At 42.3% G+C, this 15,982-nt stretch overlaps 1 protein-coding gene across 2 annotated transcripts in view; it reads left to right on the forward strand.

Moving 5' to 3' along the window:
- Nucleotides 1-15,982, forward strand: part of ST3GAL1 (ST3 beta-galactoside alpha-2,3-sialyltransferase 1) — a 78,565-nt gene that overhangs the window by 57,538 nt on the left and 5,045 nt on the right. For both annotated transcript variants that reach the window (XM_050317108.1, XM_050317099.1), the window contains 3 exons: nucleotides 5,986-6,182; nucleotides 9,314-9,493; nucleotides 13,976-14,021. In XM_050317108.1, coding sequence (XP_050173065.1) covers nucleotides 5,986-6,182; nucleotides 9,314-9,493; nucleotides 13,976-14,021 — 423 coding nt within the window. The remainder of the gene's footprint in view (nucleotides 1-5,985; nucleotides 6,183-9,313; nucleotides 9,494-13,975; nucleotides 14,022-15,982) is intronic.

Genomic DNA, 15,982 nt, shown 5'->3' on the forward strand with positions numbered 1-15,982 from the left:
TTTGTTAGAACTTCCTTCTTCCTGCCTTTCTGCCTTCCTTCCTTCCTTCTCTCCTTCCCTCCCTTCCTGTCTCTCAACTCCTCTCTCTGTCTTCTCTACCTTCATCTTATTCTCAGGGACTGTGAGAGTCTCAGTGTTTTGGAAGGTGGCACCTGGTGTTACTTGATACATTCCTTTCTGTTTATGTTTTCTTTCCCACCTCCCTGAGTTGGTTCACCTGCAAGTTTTCAATTGTTTTACTATGACACAAAGGCTGTGGATGTTCTCACTAAATTTAGTAACCCATATATAAGGAAACATACCAAGAATTACATGCTGTAGCACAGGACAGGACTTATTTATAGTTTTCTTGTTTTGTTCTCAGGGTTGGATGTATTGTTCTTAGTGGCCATAAAGTATTAAAAATATGAGATCAGAACATGCTGTTCTAAATTCAAAATAAACGTGTTGAGGTTGATGGATTAAAGGTGTGATAAGTAAATTCAGGCTCAGAGTTTCCTAGCAATCTTATCTGTAGCACATTGTTCATAAACTATCATGTTATAGCAATTTTTATCTTGAGTCTTATGATATTTGAGAGTTTTGCCTTCTTTTTTTTGGAAGATAGTTCAGCTCTTGGGGCCATGTTACTGGTGTATCTAAAAGAAAATATTAGTTTTAAATCATTATGTTTGTAGGAAAAAATGTAATAAATGCCTTTAAAATTTGCTAACCAGCTGGTGAACAAAAGGGCATACCCAACACGTGCCCTGGGGAAGTTGTGGAAGCTGCACTTATTTTTAAGACAGTAGCAGAGCTACTTGTCACCTCAGTCATGCATTTTGAATGCTCTTTGTAGAAAATATACGCAAGTACTTTGATCACCAGAAGTTTTCTTTAAAACTGGGACACTGTAGGTGATACTTTGAAGGCAACACAGAAGGCTCAGCGCACTGAAGGAAGTGTGTAGCTACCAGATCTCTGCAGAAGGTGGTACCGAATCCAGGCCAGGTCCCAGGCTCTGCTCCCAGTACCTGCCACGTGCCAGTCCCACCTGCTATTGCACTGCTTGGTTGGAAGCATGACATTTAGACCAGATATGGTCATACTGGAAGAACCTGACCTTAGGCTACCTCTTACCCCCGTTGGCAGCCCCCTCACAAGTCCAGCTGGGCTGGAGCTGCTCCTCTATGGTGAGGACAGATGGATGTGAAGGTGGTCCAAGCTCACAGGTCTCTCTGAGCACTGTGATGCACTCTCGTGAGCTGCAAACATCCTGAAGCCAGAAACAAGGGCACACAGAGCTTGCACAGGCATGGTCTGACACTGTAGAGTAGTGTAGAGGTGACTCATATCAGCCATGGGAGTCGGAAATCGCACAATTTGGCATATGCATATTATTGTGTGCTATTTACATAATATATGCACATATACATTCATATTTGAGAGTGTAAATTTTTTGATGACACAAGTCGTTAAACAAAGACCAGGCTCTTGAAAGAATCTATATTCTTCCCCTTCCAAGTCTTTGATGCATAGGAATTACAGGACATTAAATACAACAATAGTAATGCCATATTTTCCAAACCAAGGGAGAATTTTAAAAATTGATGGTTTCCTTTTAACATCTCCTTCAGCCTGCAAAATGGAGATTACCTGGGTTTACCCCACCAGAGTTGCCAGGATTAATCTTCGTATAATGTATAATGTCTTATAGTGTTGCATGAGTGTTAATGCCTCCAAACTGCTGCAGCAAGGCAATTAGTAGCTGTGCAAAAGAGGTTCTCATGGGGCTTTATTCCCTCTTAAACTCTTAAAAACAGTTTAAAAAAATTAGAAAAGCCACAAACCCTGGTACTGCTACACCAACTTCCTCCAGCTGCCTGGCTGTGTGCTGGCAGTGATGCCTCACCAGTTCTGGTTGTTGCCAGACCCACACCTATACCTGTCTGCCTTGATCCATGTTTTACCTGCATCAACATCACACCAATAATTACAGGTTAATCTATTCTACCTGCTAATAAATTAGGATTTTGATGTTGCATTTAATATACTGCCAAACTTGACTGTTGCAGGGTGCAGAGGCACCAGGAGAGCTTTCCTTTGAGGTTCTCCTGACTCTTTTGAGGCCCCAGCATAAGAAGGATGTGGATCTCTTGGAGCTAGTCCAGAGGAGGCCAGGAAGATACTCAGAGACTGGAACACCCTTCTTGTAAAGACAAATTGAGAGAGTTTGGTTTGTCAAACCTGGAAAAGAAAAGGCTCCAGAGAGATGTTATTACAGGCTTTCAGTACCCAAAGGGGATTAAAAGAGATCTGGAAAGGGACTTTTCACAAGGGTATGGGACACAAGTGATAGGACAAGGGGTAATGGCTTTGACCTGGAAGAGGGTAGGTTTAATATTAGTTTTCAGGAAGAAATGCTTTCCTTTGGGGGTGGTGAGGCACTGGCCCTGGTTACCCAGAGAAGTGGTATCCCTGGTAGTGTTCAAGGCCAGGCTGGATGGGGCTTGAAGGAACCTGATCTAGTGGGACCTATCTCTGCCCATGGCAGGGGGGTTGGAACCAGATAATCTTTAAGGTCCCTTCCAACCCAAACCATTCTATTATTCCATAATTCTATGACTGCAGCTGTATCATCACCACTCCAAGCTATTAGCTCTGAGCAGCCTTGGCTGAATTTACACTCTCCTCTTGCAATCCCTTAGCCAAGTTTTTGGGTATCACTTCTTGCAATAACTGTCAATGTGATGGTACCAGAGAGCTCAGTAAAGCCCTCTAAGCAGTTTATAAAAGCAGCAAATCCCTTGCCATCCTTAATGAAGGTGTGTGCACAGTGATGAGAGAAGGAGCAAGCTCTTCCTTGGAAAGCCATTTATGACTAAAGAAAAGAAGTTCATAAACTTTGAGGGTTCTTTTTCTTGCCTTTTTTTTTTTTATTTTTTTCCTTGCTTGATTTTTTTTAAAATAAGAAGATGCAAATCCAGTTAGTAAATTTCTGCATATGAAATGGGGAGTTTCTAAGGCTGGATAACAGCTTAAATAACATCTTCCCTTTGAAGATGATTAGGAAACTTCTCAATCTGAACTCCCAGTTACAGTTTTTAACAACCCAAGGTGAAGAGTTAATTCTCAAGTGCCAGACAAATATTTTAAGCAGGGAAGCTGGAGAGTTAAGTGATCCATTGATATTTTATATATGGACGCAAGGTGGGTTAAGATCGTTGGTGGTCTTAGGCAAGAGGTTAAACTGCTTCTTTAGACAGAGATATTGCTTGCACAGACTTCTGAGAAAAGCAGCCACTTCACTCAGGACACAGGGGTCAGGTATTTCAGTGTATATAAGGCCACTTATAGCAGCTATATCTCTACACATATCCCTGTCACACACCTACAGCTCTTGGAGGGAGGATGCTGTCCCAGCAATGCCACATGGCACTGCTATGGCTCTGCCTCACCCAGGGTGGACAGACTTTCACCCAGTGCTTCTGTTGATTTATGGGAAAGGCCAGACTTTGTTAAAAAAAAATAAATAATTACAAATTTGGTGTGGGAAAGTGAACTTGTAATTGTAATGCTATTTAAAAAAAAGCTTGTAATTGTAATGCTATTAAAATGGTCTTTTTCCATAAGCCAAGCAAACATTGTGCAATAAGGAATTGGCTGTGCATTAGATCTGAACTTTTAGAAGTCGGATATGCTTTGAAGTTAACCAGCTGTGTTTCCTAAACTTCTCTGTTTTGTTGAAAAATCAAAGACTGACTAGTGTTAGTTGAAGATTAGGCCTGAAAAGTAAAGTTCAATCAGATAACCATTGAGCAAATTTAAGTAGAGGACTTGAAATGAGTTGAGGACAGATGTCTCATTGTATGAATGTCCAGCACAGAGTGCAATAAGGTCATCATCCTATTTGAGCTCACTGAGAGAATTTCTAACATTAGTAATAGTCTTTCCTGTTGGAGTTGTGCACTGCTGAGGAATTGTAGGATGATGGTGTTCTGCTTTCAGGCTGATGGTGGTGCCCATGTTTCAACTTGGCTGCAGTACTTACTCTACACTGACAGCAGTGCAGAGAAACAGACGCTGTGCAAATGCAGGTGCCTATCCAGGATGTTTCTCACCATTTTAATGAATAAAAAATGCACCAATACTCCAGGTCCTTTCCTTTTCTGATTTTATCATTCTGGATGAAAAGGCAATTTAACCTAAAAGAGAGCCCAGGTAGAATTTTAGAATTTTCTGAAAATTACCTCCCACATCTGAATTTTCTCAGGCAAAATCAGTTCACGAATAAGATTTTAGTGGTTTTGCCTTTCATTCTTAAATACAGTTAAAAATCAGCTCACCATTACAAAGAGAGAGTATACATGGGTGTATGCAAATATGTATTCAAATAACTCAAAATAAGTTCCTTTTTCAAGAAAGATCAGATTTTACTACATTATACACCTGCTACTACACTCTATGATATCTATGAAATCTCCAATTATTTTGAAGGCTACAGGCTTTCTAACACTGTTTTTCACAGATTCAGAGTAATATCAGGTAAGATTGGATTCACAAAGAATGTACAAGTATACAAACATGTGGCCATGTGTTTGTAGCATCAGACAGGAATTTGGAAGATAACCTTTTTAACTTAAATAATTGAACAGTGACATATGTGGTCATTAATACAGTACTTGTTTGGACATCCTAATTACCTTGCATCCTAATCTCCTTCTGCAGTCCATATACAAGTATATAGACTAAGAAGGATTAGAAAGAAGATTAAGTCTATGGATGCAAAATGTCTTTGTCTTCTTTGTTTCAAGTTCTTGGCCTTAATGTCATCTTGTAGCTCTCAGCTCCACAGACTTGTTTTTCATTTCAGTGCAAATAACGTTCTGCAAGAAGACAGCAGGGAATTTAAACAAAAATTACAGTGCTACATCTGTTTGTGTGAGAGAGGGAGATACGAGGACAAATGAACAGTTCCTGGTGCAGCCAAGGGAAACACATTGGAAACTAAAGCCAAATTCCTCCAGGCCATTCCTGGGAGTCGTGGGAAAAGGTGTTTCTCTTCTCTCCCTCCCTGTCTCTCCCTACCCTGGGCTGGCAGAGCAAGACAGAGCCTTTTTGGCCCATTTAGTGCTGGAGCCATTCTCTCTTTGTAAGCTTGCAAGGAAATAACGCCAGTAGGGTGGGCAATGGTGTCTGTGAGCCCGCCAGTGCTTCCAAACTTTTTAGTAGACCTCAGAGAGCTGAGCCCCAGAAAAAGAGTGTCTGACCATCACCCACCCTGCACCTTGCCTGTACCTTCCCTGTCCAGCCATTGTTTCCACCATGCACCACAGAGCTGCTACAAAACAGTTTCCCTCCATGGCAACAGACACAATGACCAAGATCCGTGTGGTTTTCCTCATCCTGGAGATTTTTTTTTAAATGATTTTACATCTCCAGCCCTCAGGGCTAACTCTGTTAGTTTTCTGTAACTCTGTAGTTTTCTGTTGCACAAGTAGCTGCTTCCTTCACACTTGACTTCCCATCTCCCTCTCCCACTTCTGGCATATGCCAAAATATGTGGAAGGGATATAAGCCATTTCTGTGTTCCGTCAGGTTCCCTGAGACTCTTCTGTCCTTTTTAGGAAAGCTAAAAGACATTATACACATCCTACCAGAATATACCTGGCCCAGGGTGAGTAGGCTTACAGATACTAGAGGAACATTTATTCTGCTAAGGCCAGCCTCGGAGAGAATGCATGATCTGTTCCTTTGTGGCTAGGCAGAGTCTGAGGAGGTGAGGAAATCTGAGGAGATGGAGGAGAAAAGGGAAGTCAAGTTAAAAAAGTTAATGGGAAGTGGTTTTTACTTTATTTTTTTCTCACTTTGACTCCCAACCCACTGCAGAAAGCAGTGTCTGCAGGTGGGTGCAAGAATGATCTTTGAGGAGACATTTGAAGCTACGTCTAGCTCTCAGAAAAGCTGCCTGCATTGATAACCTGGAGTGATTTTTCTCCCTAACAGAAATTGCAAGCAGAGAAAGCTCCGAGGAATTTGAACACTACTCTCACAGAACTGTTTGGGGTCATTCCCGGGGATGGGGATCCCCTGCAGGAGAGAGGTACTTACACGTGCAGACGATGCGCTGTCGTGGGCAACTCTGGGAACCTCCGGCAGTCGCAGTATGGCCAAGATATTGATTCCCATGACTTTGTGCTCAGGTGAGTAAAAACCACCTCAGCTCCAGATACCTTTGTTGTCTAAAATTCACTGGTATTTTGGGGGACAAGTGAGCAAACAAGATTTCAAGGGCTATCTAGTGAAATCTGGTGCTTAAGTCAAGTCTAAGTTCCAGGAATATAAACTATGTGTGTTGGAGATATGTCTCCATGTTTTAGCCTAGAAAAAAAAGTGTTAATAGGTATTGATACTGTAGCTTGTTCTGCATCATCCATACTCATCTGCATTTAAAAAAACAGAGATGAAAAAGAAATTGTCAGTTTTGAATTAAAAATTCAGCTATTACTCACAAATGATCTTTTAGACATTTAACTGACTGTATCAGATTTGTCTTTCTGGCACTGGTTCATTATTAAGCAATGGTGGGGTGGGGAAGCCAAAGTCACTTTTCAGTGGACAGGAGTCAACTGTTTGGCTGCAGGTACTTTTTAAAGGATCACACTGCCTTTCCCTTTTGAGGCAATGAAGGTTGGCTACTTTGTCCCACTGAGATGCAAGCAGAAACTAGGTAAGCAGAGCTAATCATCCAGAGGGCAACCAAGATTCCTGGACTGACTAAGTTAATCTCCAAGTGTTGTCCACCTTTCACACCACAGCTGTCAGTACAGAACAATTTGGGGAGCAATAAAGGGCAGAAAGGGAGGGATTGAAAATACCACAAGTGGGATTACACTCTCAGAAACAACAAAACCCTTAGTAGGAAGCTGTGCACTGAAACCAAGAGTAAATCAACAAAGGATAAGCACTATTTGAACTGTTAAGCCACCTTGGCTTCCAATGTGACTCAGACATGCCGTAGAGTCTTCAGATGACATCTAAATGTTCACAGCAAGTCACTTCAGGAGTTGTTTCTTTCAGTTGCATGTCTTGCTCGCTGCCAAAAGTACCTCCCCGAAGGCAGAGGCAGCCAGCCTGGTCTTGAGATCCACGAAGGGAAAGGGAGAGCCCTCAACTTTAGTCCTACAGGTTGCAAATGTGGGGCAGCTGCAAATGTGGGAAGCTGTGGTGCATTTATGCCAAACTCTGTGTCCATCCCTATGGAGACTGTCTCATTCCTATGTGGACTTTCTTATATTGCCTGGCCTATGTTTCCAGACTGATGCAGAAAAGGCTTTGCTTGACTTAAAGTAATAACTAAAGAGTAACACACTCAGGTGCATGTTTCTGCTCTGAGGCCTTGTCCTTCCTACAGTCATGCATCCCTGGCAAGGGTGGAACTCTCTGTGACTTGAAACTGAACCTTCCAGTCTTGGATTTATATTTCAGCAAACTTAAGCCAGATCTGAAAGGATTGCGCAAGGTTTTAGGATTCACCGTGGGAGTTTGTGCAGAGAAGGTGACCCCTCTGTGCGTCAAGCACAAAATCCCTGGCGACCTGATACTCTCTTCCACGTGCTCTGGCAATACAGCCAAGTGTAAGGAAGAGACAGACAGTCTGAGGGGGACACCTTTCCTTACAGTGTGTTCCAGCCCACTTTTATTTGCATAACTATCTAATTTCATGGCAGAAAGGAAATTCCTGCTCAGTCCTTCTTGCTGACACTGGGTGGGAATGCTGCTTTCTGCCCTGTAGCACAGGCAGCCCCACCACGGGTGGTAGGAAAGGTACACAGACCTGAGGGCAGGTTGCAAGGTTGCAAGATAACTAAGATGTCACCATTGTCTTCGTTCTTGATGGAAAGAAACGCCCATGTTTTATACCTTCCACTGACTAATCTCAAGATAAAACATAGAAAGTCTCAAGCTTTACTGGTATTTCTACACTGATAAGGGTCTCTGGCAGGGAAGCCAATAACAGGGAACTCAATAAGAAATCCACGTAGGCTGGCAGGCTATTCTGCCTACGCTAATAACTCCCTTATAGGGAGTTAGAAGAAACTTAAGTAATTCACCTGGGGGAGCACTGCAGTAACACAGCCTGGCATAGACTTGATGAACAGATTTTGCCTACACTGCTATCAGCAGCCAGGGCAGCATATTATCTGGCAATGTACAATGCTCCTCATCACCTCATCAGCTACATCCTTCCTTGTCCTCCCTGTGCTTCTGCCAGGAGCTGAGCTAATGTCACTGCAGAAAAACCCCATTGTGCCCAGAGACAGATGAAGGATTTCTCCTGGTGTTTCACAGCACCATGGATTTGTGCAAGTTGCTTTGGGGATCTTTGATCTGCACTTTGCTGCACCACGGAAATATGCAAATCTCTACCACTAAGGAGCTAAAGCATCAGGGGAAAGAAGTGCTGATGTTTTCCCAGATTTGCTTTCAGAAGTGAACACAAGCATAAAAGCATTTTTGCAGTTCCTAAACCCCCTGAGCTCAAAAAGCCCCTCTCTGTTTCCTCACACACGTGACATAAGGTGGGGTAGCCCTATTTGGCCAACATGTCTTGACTGAGCCCTGGTGGCCCTGGGCAGATCTCCTTGTACTTACCCCAGGGTTGCCTGAAGCACCTCCCATGTGTGCACAGTCACCCTGAGTAGATGCATGAAACACTAGAAAGTAAAGTTTGAGTACATGAAGGGTCAGCAGCAGGTCCTGTATTTGTCACTGTGGCTTTGATGCCTTTTCATGGGACAACCATAAGGAATATTGGCTGCTCCTCATCACATATTACATAGTTTATTACCTTGATCCTAGACATTCAAATACACCTGTAGAGATGGGGCGAAAGAAACTGCAAGAAGTCAAACTGATGTACTTCAGGGAAATGATTTTCTCACCAACTGGAGGATGCAGCTTTAGGATGAAATATGTCCTCCTGGACTCACCACCCTTTTAGTCATTTCTCTGCTGACTGTAAAGGGTAATCAGGAATATGCTCAGAGATATACCTGCTTGGTAGACACTCCTGTTCAATCAAGGAATTCCACACCAAAGCTGAGCTTTCATTTACTGTTTATCCACATGGGTGATGATTTTTCCAGCTTGCTTGAGGACCCCGACACCCTGTCAAGGGTGTATGAAGAGCCTGTATACAGCACTCCCATTAGCCATGAGAGTATATTCCTTCCCCTCAAGCAAATGACTTTGTGGAGATTCACATGTGTTTGTACCTACCTAATTCCTCTTCTGCTTCTTCACTTTCTCACTTTTTACTTTTTGGCTGCAGAATGAACCGTGCCCCCACTGCTGGCTACGAATCAGATGTTGGGAGCAAGACCACTCACCACTTTGTTTATCCTGAGAGCTACAAAGAGCTGGCAGCAAATGTGAGCATGATCCTGATCCCCTTCAAAACTCTGGACCTGCGCTGGGTTGTCACCGCTCTCACCACAGGCACCATCAACTTGTGAGTAAGGGCAGGCACAAGGGGTGGGAGCTCCATACTTCATGTTGCTGTAGGAGATCATAGCTTACATGGGACAAATCCCTGCTTCTGATAAGGCCTAGGGGTTCTTTTCAGACCCTCTTAAATCAGAGTTCAGCCCTGAACTCTTGCTTTCTAGGAAAAGCTTTATGTTATGGTGCAGTCATTGAGGCAAAGATCAAGACCCATTTCTTCACAACCCCACGCAGTATTCTCAGAGATATGAAAAGGGGAGTTTTTGCAGCCAGTTTGAGCAGAAGCTTCCTGAGCTTTGGTGTTCAGTGCCTCATTTTGAGTTTCTGCTCATCCTTCCTTGTCTCTGGTCCCTTGGGAGTACAGTGAGTGCAGCCAGCATGTACCCATCAGAAAGCCATCTGCAGAATCGAGTTTTTAGTGGGTTATTCATTTAGGGGTGGTCCTAGACACCTGGATTATCCCACCCAAGACACTTGAGTGGCCAAGTGGTCCTCCAACATATAATATTCCACTTGCAGAAGAGGCCAAGGAGGGAGAGGTGTATGCAGGTTGCTCACCTGAGGCAGTGAGAGCAAACCCAGACCGCAGCACTTTGTGCCCCATCCACAGCATTCTTCCCTGGACAGGCTGGCCAGGAGTTTGGTCCATCTTTCCTGGTAGAATGTGACTGAGAACTGTGCAGAGGAGACAATGTTCTGTGTGTCGCCTGCATGTCTCAGCCTTAAATTCAAGTGTTCTACTTGTCAATAATGTGCCACACTGGAATTTATTCTCCGGTACTTCTTTATGAGTGCTGTCAGAAGAAAAGGTTGTCCTGCTTAATATGGCAGCACCAGAATTAGAAATGCAATCAAAATGCATGTTTCTGCTGGACGCCTACTGCCAGATTCTCTCCCTTCCCATAAGCTGGCTTTTCCTAATCCAGAGAATGAAGTATGTGACATTTGTACTGTGTGTGAGGCTATCTGCTGGATGTAAAACCACAGCCTTGTGGGATTACTTGGTGGCACCCTGCTACACACAGACAAAAAGAGTGGATCAGATTACTTGATTCCAGAGAGAAGTATTTCAAGACGTTGCAACTTTTTTCCTAATTTCAAAGTCTCAGAACACTTACAGCTTGGAAAAGTATGTCCTGGGCATGTTGACTGGGCATAAAACCAACTCTGCAATTTTAAGGAAAACTTTTTGATGGAACAAAAAATGAAGTTTTATTTCTTCTTTTTTATTTTTTTTCCCTCTTTTCTCTTTTTGCATTTGCATTTTAGATTATTTTCACTTCTTATTAAAATTCTCTTAACTTGTACCAAGTCTGGGTTAGTTTTCTTTTTACCTTTTTCACTACCAGCATTTAATCTATATAGTCATAAGTTGTCTTGGGAAAAAATCCATCCTCAGGATACCCTTATAACTTGGAAAAATCAGCCCACTTAGGAGACTGGACCACTCACTACAAGAAAGACATTGAGGTGCTGGAACATGTCCAGAGAAGGGCAGTGGATCTGGGGAAGGGTTTGGAGCACAAGCGTGATGAGGAGCAACTGTGAGAGCAGGGGTTGTTTAGTCTGGGGTAAGAGAGGGGTAAGAGAGGGTAAGCAGGGGAGACCTTATTGCTCTCTGAAAGTACCTGAAAGGAGGTTTGTGGTGAGGTGGGGGTCAGTCTCTTCTCCCAAGAAGCAAGCAATGGAGGACATGGCCTCAAGCTGCACCAGAGGAGTTTTTGACTGGACATTAGGAACAATTTCTTCACCAACAGGTCTGTCAAGCATTGGAACAGGATGTCCAAGGAGTGGTGGAGTCACCATCCCTGGAGGGATTTAAAAGACATGTAGGTGTGGCACTTGGGGACATGGTTTAGTGATGACTTGGCAGTGCTGGTTCAACTTCTGACTCAATGATCTTAGAGGTTTTTCCAACCTAAATGATTCTATGATTCTATGGTTCTATAATTCACATGGGCACATGTTTTGCCTCTCTACTGCCTGTCCCTGCCCCAGGAGAAAGCTCTAGGCACTTTCTGAACTCTGAGGTTTGCACTGCAAGTCTAGTAAGCCCTTAGCCTATTAGGAAGATATAACTGGTTGACTACAATGCAGTCACAGCACATGAAAGGGAAAACATTTTTCCTTAATAAATTACAGGATATATTATATATTTATAAGTAGATTGTATACATGGGCTTATTAAGCACCTGGTATAAATTAGTGTGTGAGTATTTAACCACATGGAAGAAATACCAGTATTTTATTATTTTTTCCATACTCAGAGCAGGGAAATTGCATAATTAATAAGCTGGTATAATTCTAGAATAATAAAAGCAAGGAATCATAAGCACACAAATCATAGCAATATATGTAACATAATTTTAGGCTAGGAGAAGTAACCTATGAGCATGCATTAAACACATAATATCAGATACTGTGTATAAGGAAACTGTTCAGTGTATGTTTTTAAAGGTGAGAAGCATGAAATAAAAATAAAACACATCTGAAAATTGGTATTTTAGAAGAAAAAAAGTACTTATCTCCCTTCCCTGACCTGCTTGGTCATCATGCCTTGTGCACAGGCTACACAGTGTCAACTGAGTTTAGGCTAATAAGAATCTAAAAATCTTTTTTATCAAAAAGATAAACATCCTGTATTGGTTAGACTTTTACACAGGGTTTAATTTTCTGTATCCCGTTCAAATGAAAGAATAATTTCTTAAAACTCAAAACCTGTGAATTAAACATATTCTCCTCCCAGTGGTATACTAAGAATTTTTACATTTCAACCCAAAATCTAAATTGCAGATTGTCTTAATATTATTTTGAATTGATAGCTGAATGATTTTTCTGAGTCATATATCGTTTGACTTATATATGTCCCATCTTAAAGTGTCTCTCTAAGACTGAGCATTATCCCAGAAAAGACTAAGAAAAGCCCTTTTAGGGATAGGAAACCTTCAGGCCTTCATCAATAATATATTTAGCCTAGTTGCCTTAACTTGCCTTCTGGGACTCTGCATAGTGAAAAAAAGGCTCCAGTTGGTTTGGCAAAGACTGTTTTTGTATTCCTTCCACCTTCATCACAGGACACTCTGTCTCACTCCTGTGTGGTACTTACTGGGTCACTCACTCCCTGGATGTCCTGGGCCTTTGTCACTGTGCCAATACTTTCTGTGCATTTTTATGAAATTCTGCAGCCAAGTGACAGTAGGCCTTGGGTATTTTTTCTGGAAGGACCCCTTTTTGTCTTCATAACCACAAAAAGGACATGGAATCACCAAGACTATGTCTACTGATTTGCTAACCAAAGTCAGGCATGGAAAGCAGTTACAAGGGCATATTTGCTGAGAGCAGATCAAGAAGTCTGCATCAGTGTCCCTTTCCCCATTAGCATCTTGTCCCACCTCTCAGGAGGGCTGGAACCACCCATCATCTTTCTCAGTGTATCCAGCCTAGAGCAGGGATTGCAGGTCAGGGATGCCCAGAAGTACCTAAGGAGACGAGAACATTGCCAGGTCACCACTGGTTTGGGAAGATTTAGACTGAGGTTTCAACGTGTTTATGTTCCATGGTCCAAAGAAAATAAAACACTAATGACAGAAGCCTTAAAGTTACCAAAAACCAAGTGAAAATGTTTACATTAAACTAATGGCTTTGGTGATTTACCACAATCCATCCAAAAAGTATTCAGAGTACATTTTGGGATATACTTTAATTATCAGGCCAGTTCACCAGAATTTTTTCACTTGAAACAAACTCAGGGAGATGGTTTTTTTTACATAACTCATGATGAACTGTGCAATGCCAGCACACACTGTGCTTGAGATACGGGGAATAAAAGTTTTTTTTGTTTTCAAGTCATGACTCGTGATTTCAATCCAGTCATAAGGTATGACTTGGAATTTTTATGCTGGCAACTGCAGGAAGCCTTCAGCATCACCCTGGGGAGGAAGGGAGTAGCTTGCTGGTGAGGGGCTGTGTACTGGGAATGCCGAGTTGCACAGAACTACAGAAGTGATGAACTCTGCTGCCACCGACTCTGAGAACTGTGAGGTACCTCCAAATATTAGGAGGGGAAAGGTCTCCCCCTGGTGGGAAAAGCATTTTCCGCCATGAAATTAAATGGAAAGTCCTTCCCATCCTCAAAGTGCAAAGACTGCAACAGTCACAATTCAAGAATTAGGAGTCTCAAGCTCCACGTGGTATTGACTCTGCAGTATATTCTCAACTAAGTCTTTGGTGTCCTACTGTCAATAATTAGTTTGGAAATTTAATAACCTAATGGTTTCCTATAAATTTGCTTCAGTGACAGCTCAGTTCTTTTCATGCTGTGTTACTTAACTGCAGACTCATTTTACAGCAACTTCTTGAGTTTACTACTTTCAAATAATTCGAATTTATTATTGTACATGAAGAATATCTTTTATTTGGAATTACTTGAAAATATTAATAAGTTGGGCTTTTATTTATCTTACTTCTGGTTTTGTTTTTCTTTTAACAGCACATATGTTCCAGTTCCACGGAAAATCAAAGTCAAAAAAGACAAGGTGAGAGATGCTGGTTTGGACATTAGGTTCTGCTAATTCACTTGTAGGTCATTTACCTCTTTAGGAGACTGCAAGAATCTAAGCAAGCCCTTGACATTCATAAAAATTGCAGCCAAAATACAGACACTTTACAAGGCTCAGCTAAGCTAAAGATTTAGCTCCAGTGTGCCATTTAGGCTATAGAACAACCACTAAATAACTGAGGTTGGAAAGAAATTGCTCTTGTGATTATACCATAGTATGAACACTGCTCTGAAGGTTGCACCACTTCCTCTGGTGCTGCTCAGGGACATTAAAAGTGCATTGTTGTCCTCCACAGCAGTAACTCTGTTGCCACCCATTGCAGTTGTTTGGATGTAATGACACTGTGGAGAGATTTTGGAGGGTTTTTTTATAATCATGTTACTATTTGAACACCAGGGATGTTTCTCATTCCCAGGTCTGCTCCTTGTAATAAGGAGCTAAGTGAACTCTGAACAAATAAAACTATGAGTTTGTAAGCTAATGGAAAATTCCTGATTGTAGGCTCTTAGCCCACAGCTAAGCTGTAGTAATTACCTGTACCCAATTAAACAAGTTTGGAGACTGGGCTCAGGCCATGTCCATGCAGGTTTGGTTCCAGATGTATTACTGGTCTCACAGGCAATGTTCAAGCACGTTTTGGAGGATAGCACAGACCAGGGAGTGTTCCCTGCTTTGTACAGTGACAGGCTGAAGGAAGGATTTCCCATGAGGCAGGATGCTAATTCCCATGTTGGACCCTAAGCCACCCTGCAAAGACTTCTGTTGTTGTAGCTGCGTGGTTTGAGGACATAACCAAGGCAGGCTGTGTAGGGAGAGGAAAAACATCTTCCATAGAGCTTCCAGCAAAATAAAAATCTCACCCTCCTACCCTTAGGAGAGGCTGATTTTCGAAAGGAGTACAGGCATCTAATGTCTCAAGGGCTTGTAAAATATGACATTAGCTCCAGAGCATTAAAATTACAGATTAAAGCACACACCCTTCATTCGAGAAACCAGGTTTTGCCAAAGGCTTCAGCTGAGACCTTTAACTAGTATCAGTTTATATCCTTGTGCTTCAAACCATGGACTTCTAGATCGCATTAAATAATCCCCTAGCTCATCCCAACAGTTGTGAGGAACATGATAACCTCTGCAAAACCCCTGTGAGATGCACTAGGGTGTGTTGTTGAGTAGCAGCAGCCCAGGGTGCAGCTGGTGATGCACAGAAGCTTCCCAAATGGGGAGAGGAGAAGCTTGTATCTCCTCCCACACCGTGCAGTGCAAAACACCCTGTGAGAGGCGATTACACACGGATGCAATATCAGCAATTAACTTCTGACTTTGTAAAAGGAAAAGCCCTGCAGCTAAATAGATAGCACTGAAATGCTGTCACTCTAATTAAAAACGCAGCATGGAGGGATAAGCCTCTATTTGCCTCATTCAGGGGAGGAAGTTGAACCCAAGGGATACCACCATTCCTTGGATTTACTGTATGCTCATGTCTGATCTTAAGTGCTCCGTCTCTGTGAGATAACCTCATAATTTCCCAGGAGATAATCAAGTGCATTTTATGTCTCATAAGAAAAAGCATAGAGCACAGAAAAATAGCATGGTTTTGGAAACAGGGGAAAAGCAGCTGGCACTGCCTGATAGGCTTCCTTACAGTTTACACCTGATCCTTGTTTTCCTTAGATCTGTACCTGTAGAGATACCAAGACATGGTTGGCATATTGTGCAGAAGACGCAGTTGCTCCTATGTTCCCAATCAAATTGTGGTTGAGCTTGGTGATCTTCAGAGTCTTTTCCAACCTAAATTTATCTGTGGTTCTATGAAATGTGTCACAGCATCTCATGCTTGCCTTGCTCAGAACTCCAGCCTCTCAGAGCCCAGGGAGAGTTGAATGCCTAATGTTTAATTTTCATCTCCCTTGTGCCATTTCATACCTGTTGCTTTCAGT

Source organism: Myiozetetes cayanensis, unplaced genomic scaffold, assembly GCF_022539395.1.
Source record: "Myiozetetes cayanensis isolate MyiCay16 unplaced genomic scaffold, myiCay2020 scf1, whole genome shotgun sequence".
NCBI lineage: Eukaryota > Metazoa > Chordata > Aves > Passeriformes > Tyrannidae > Myiozetetes > Myiozetetes cayanensis.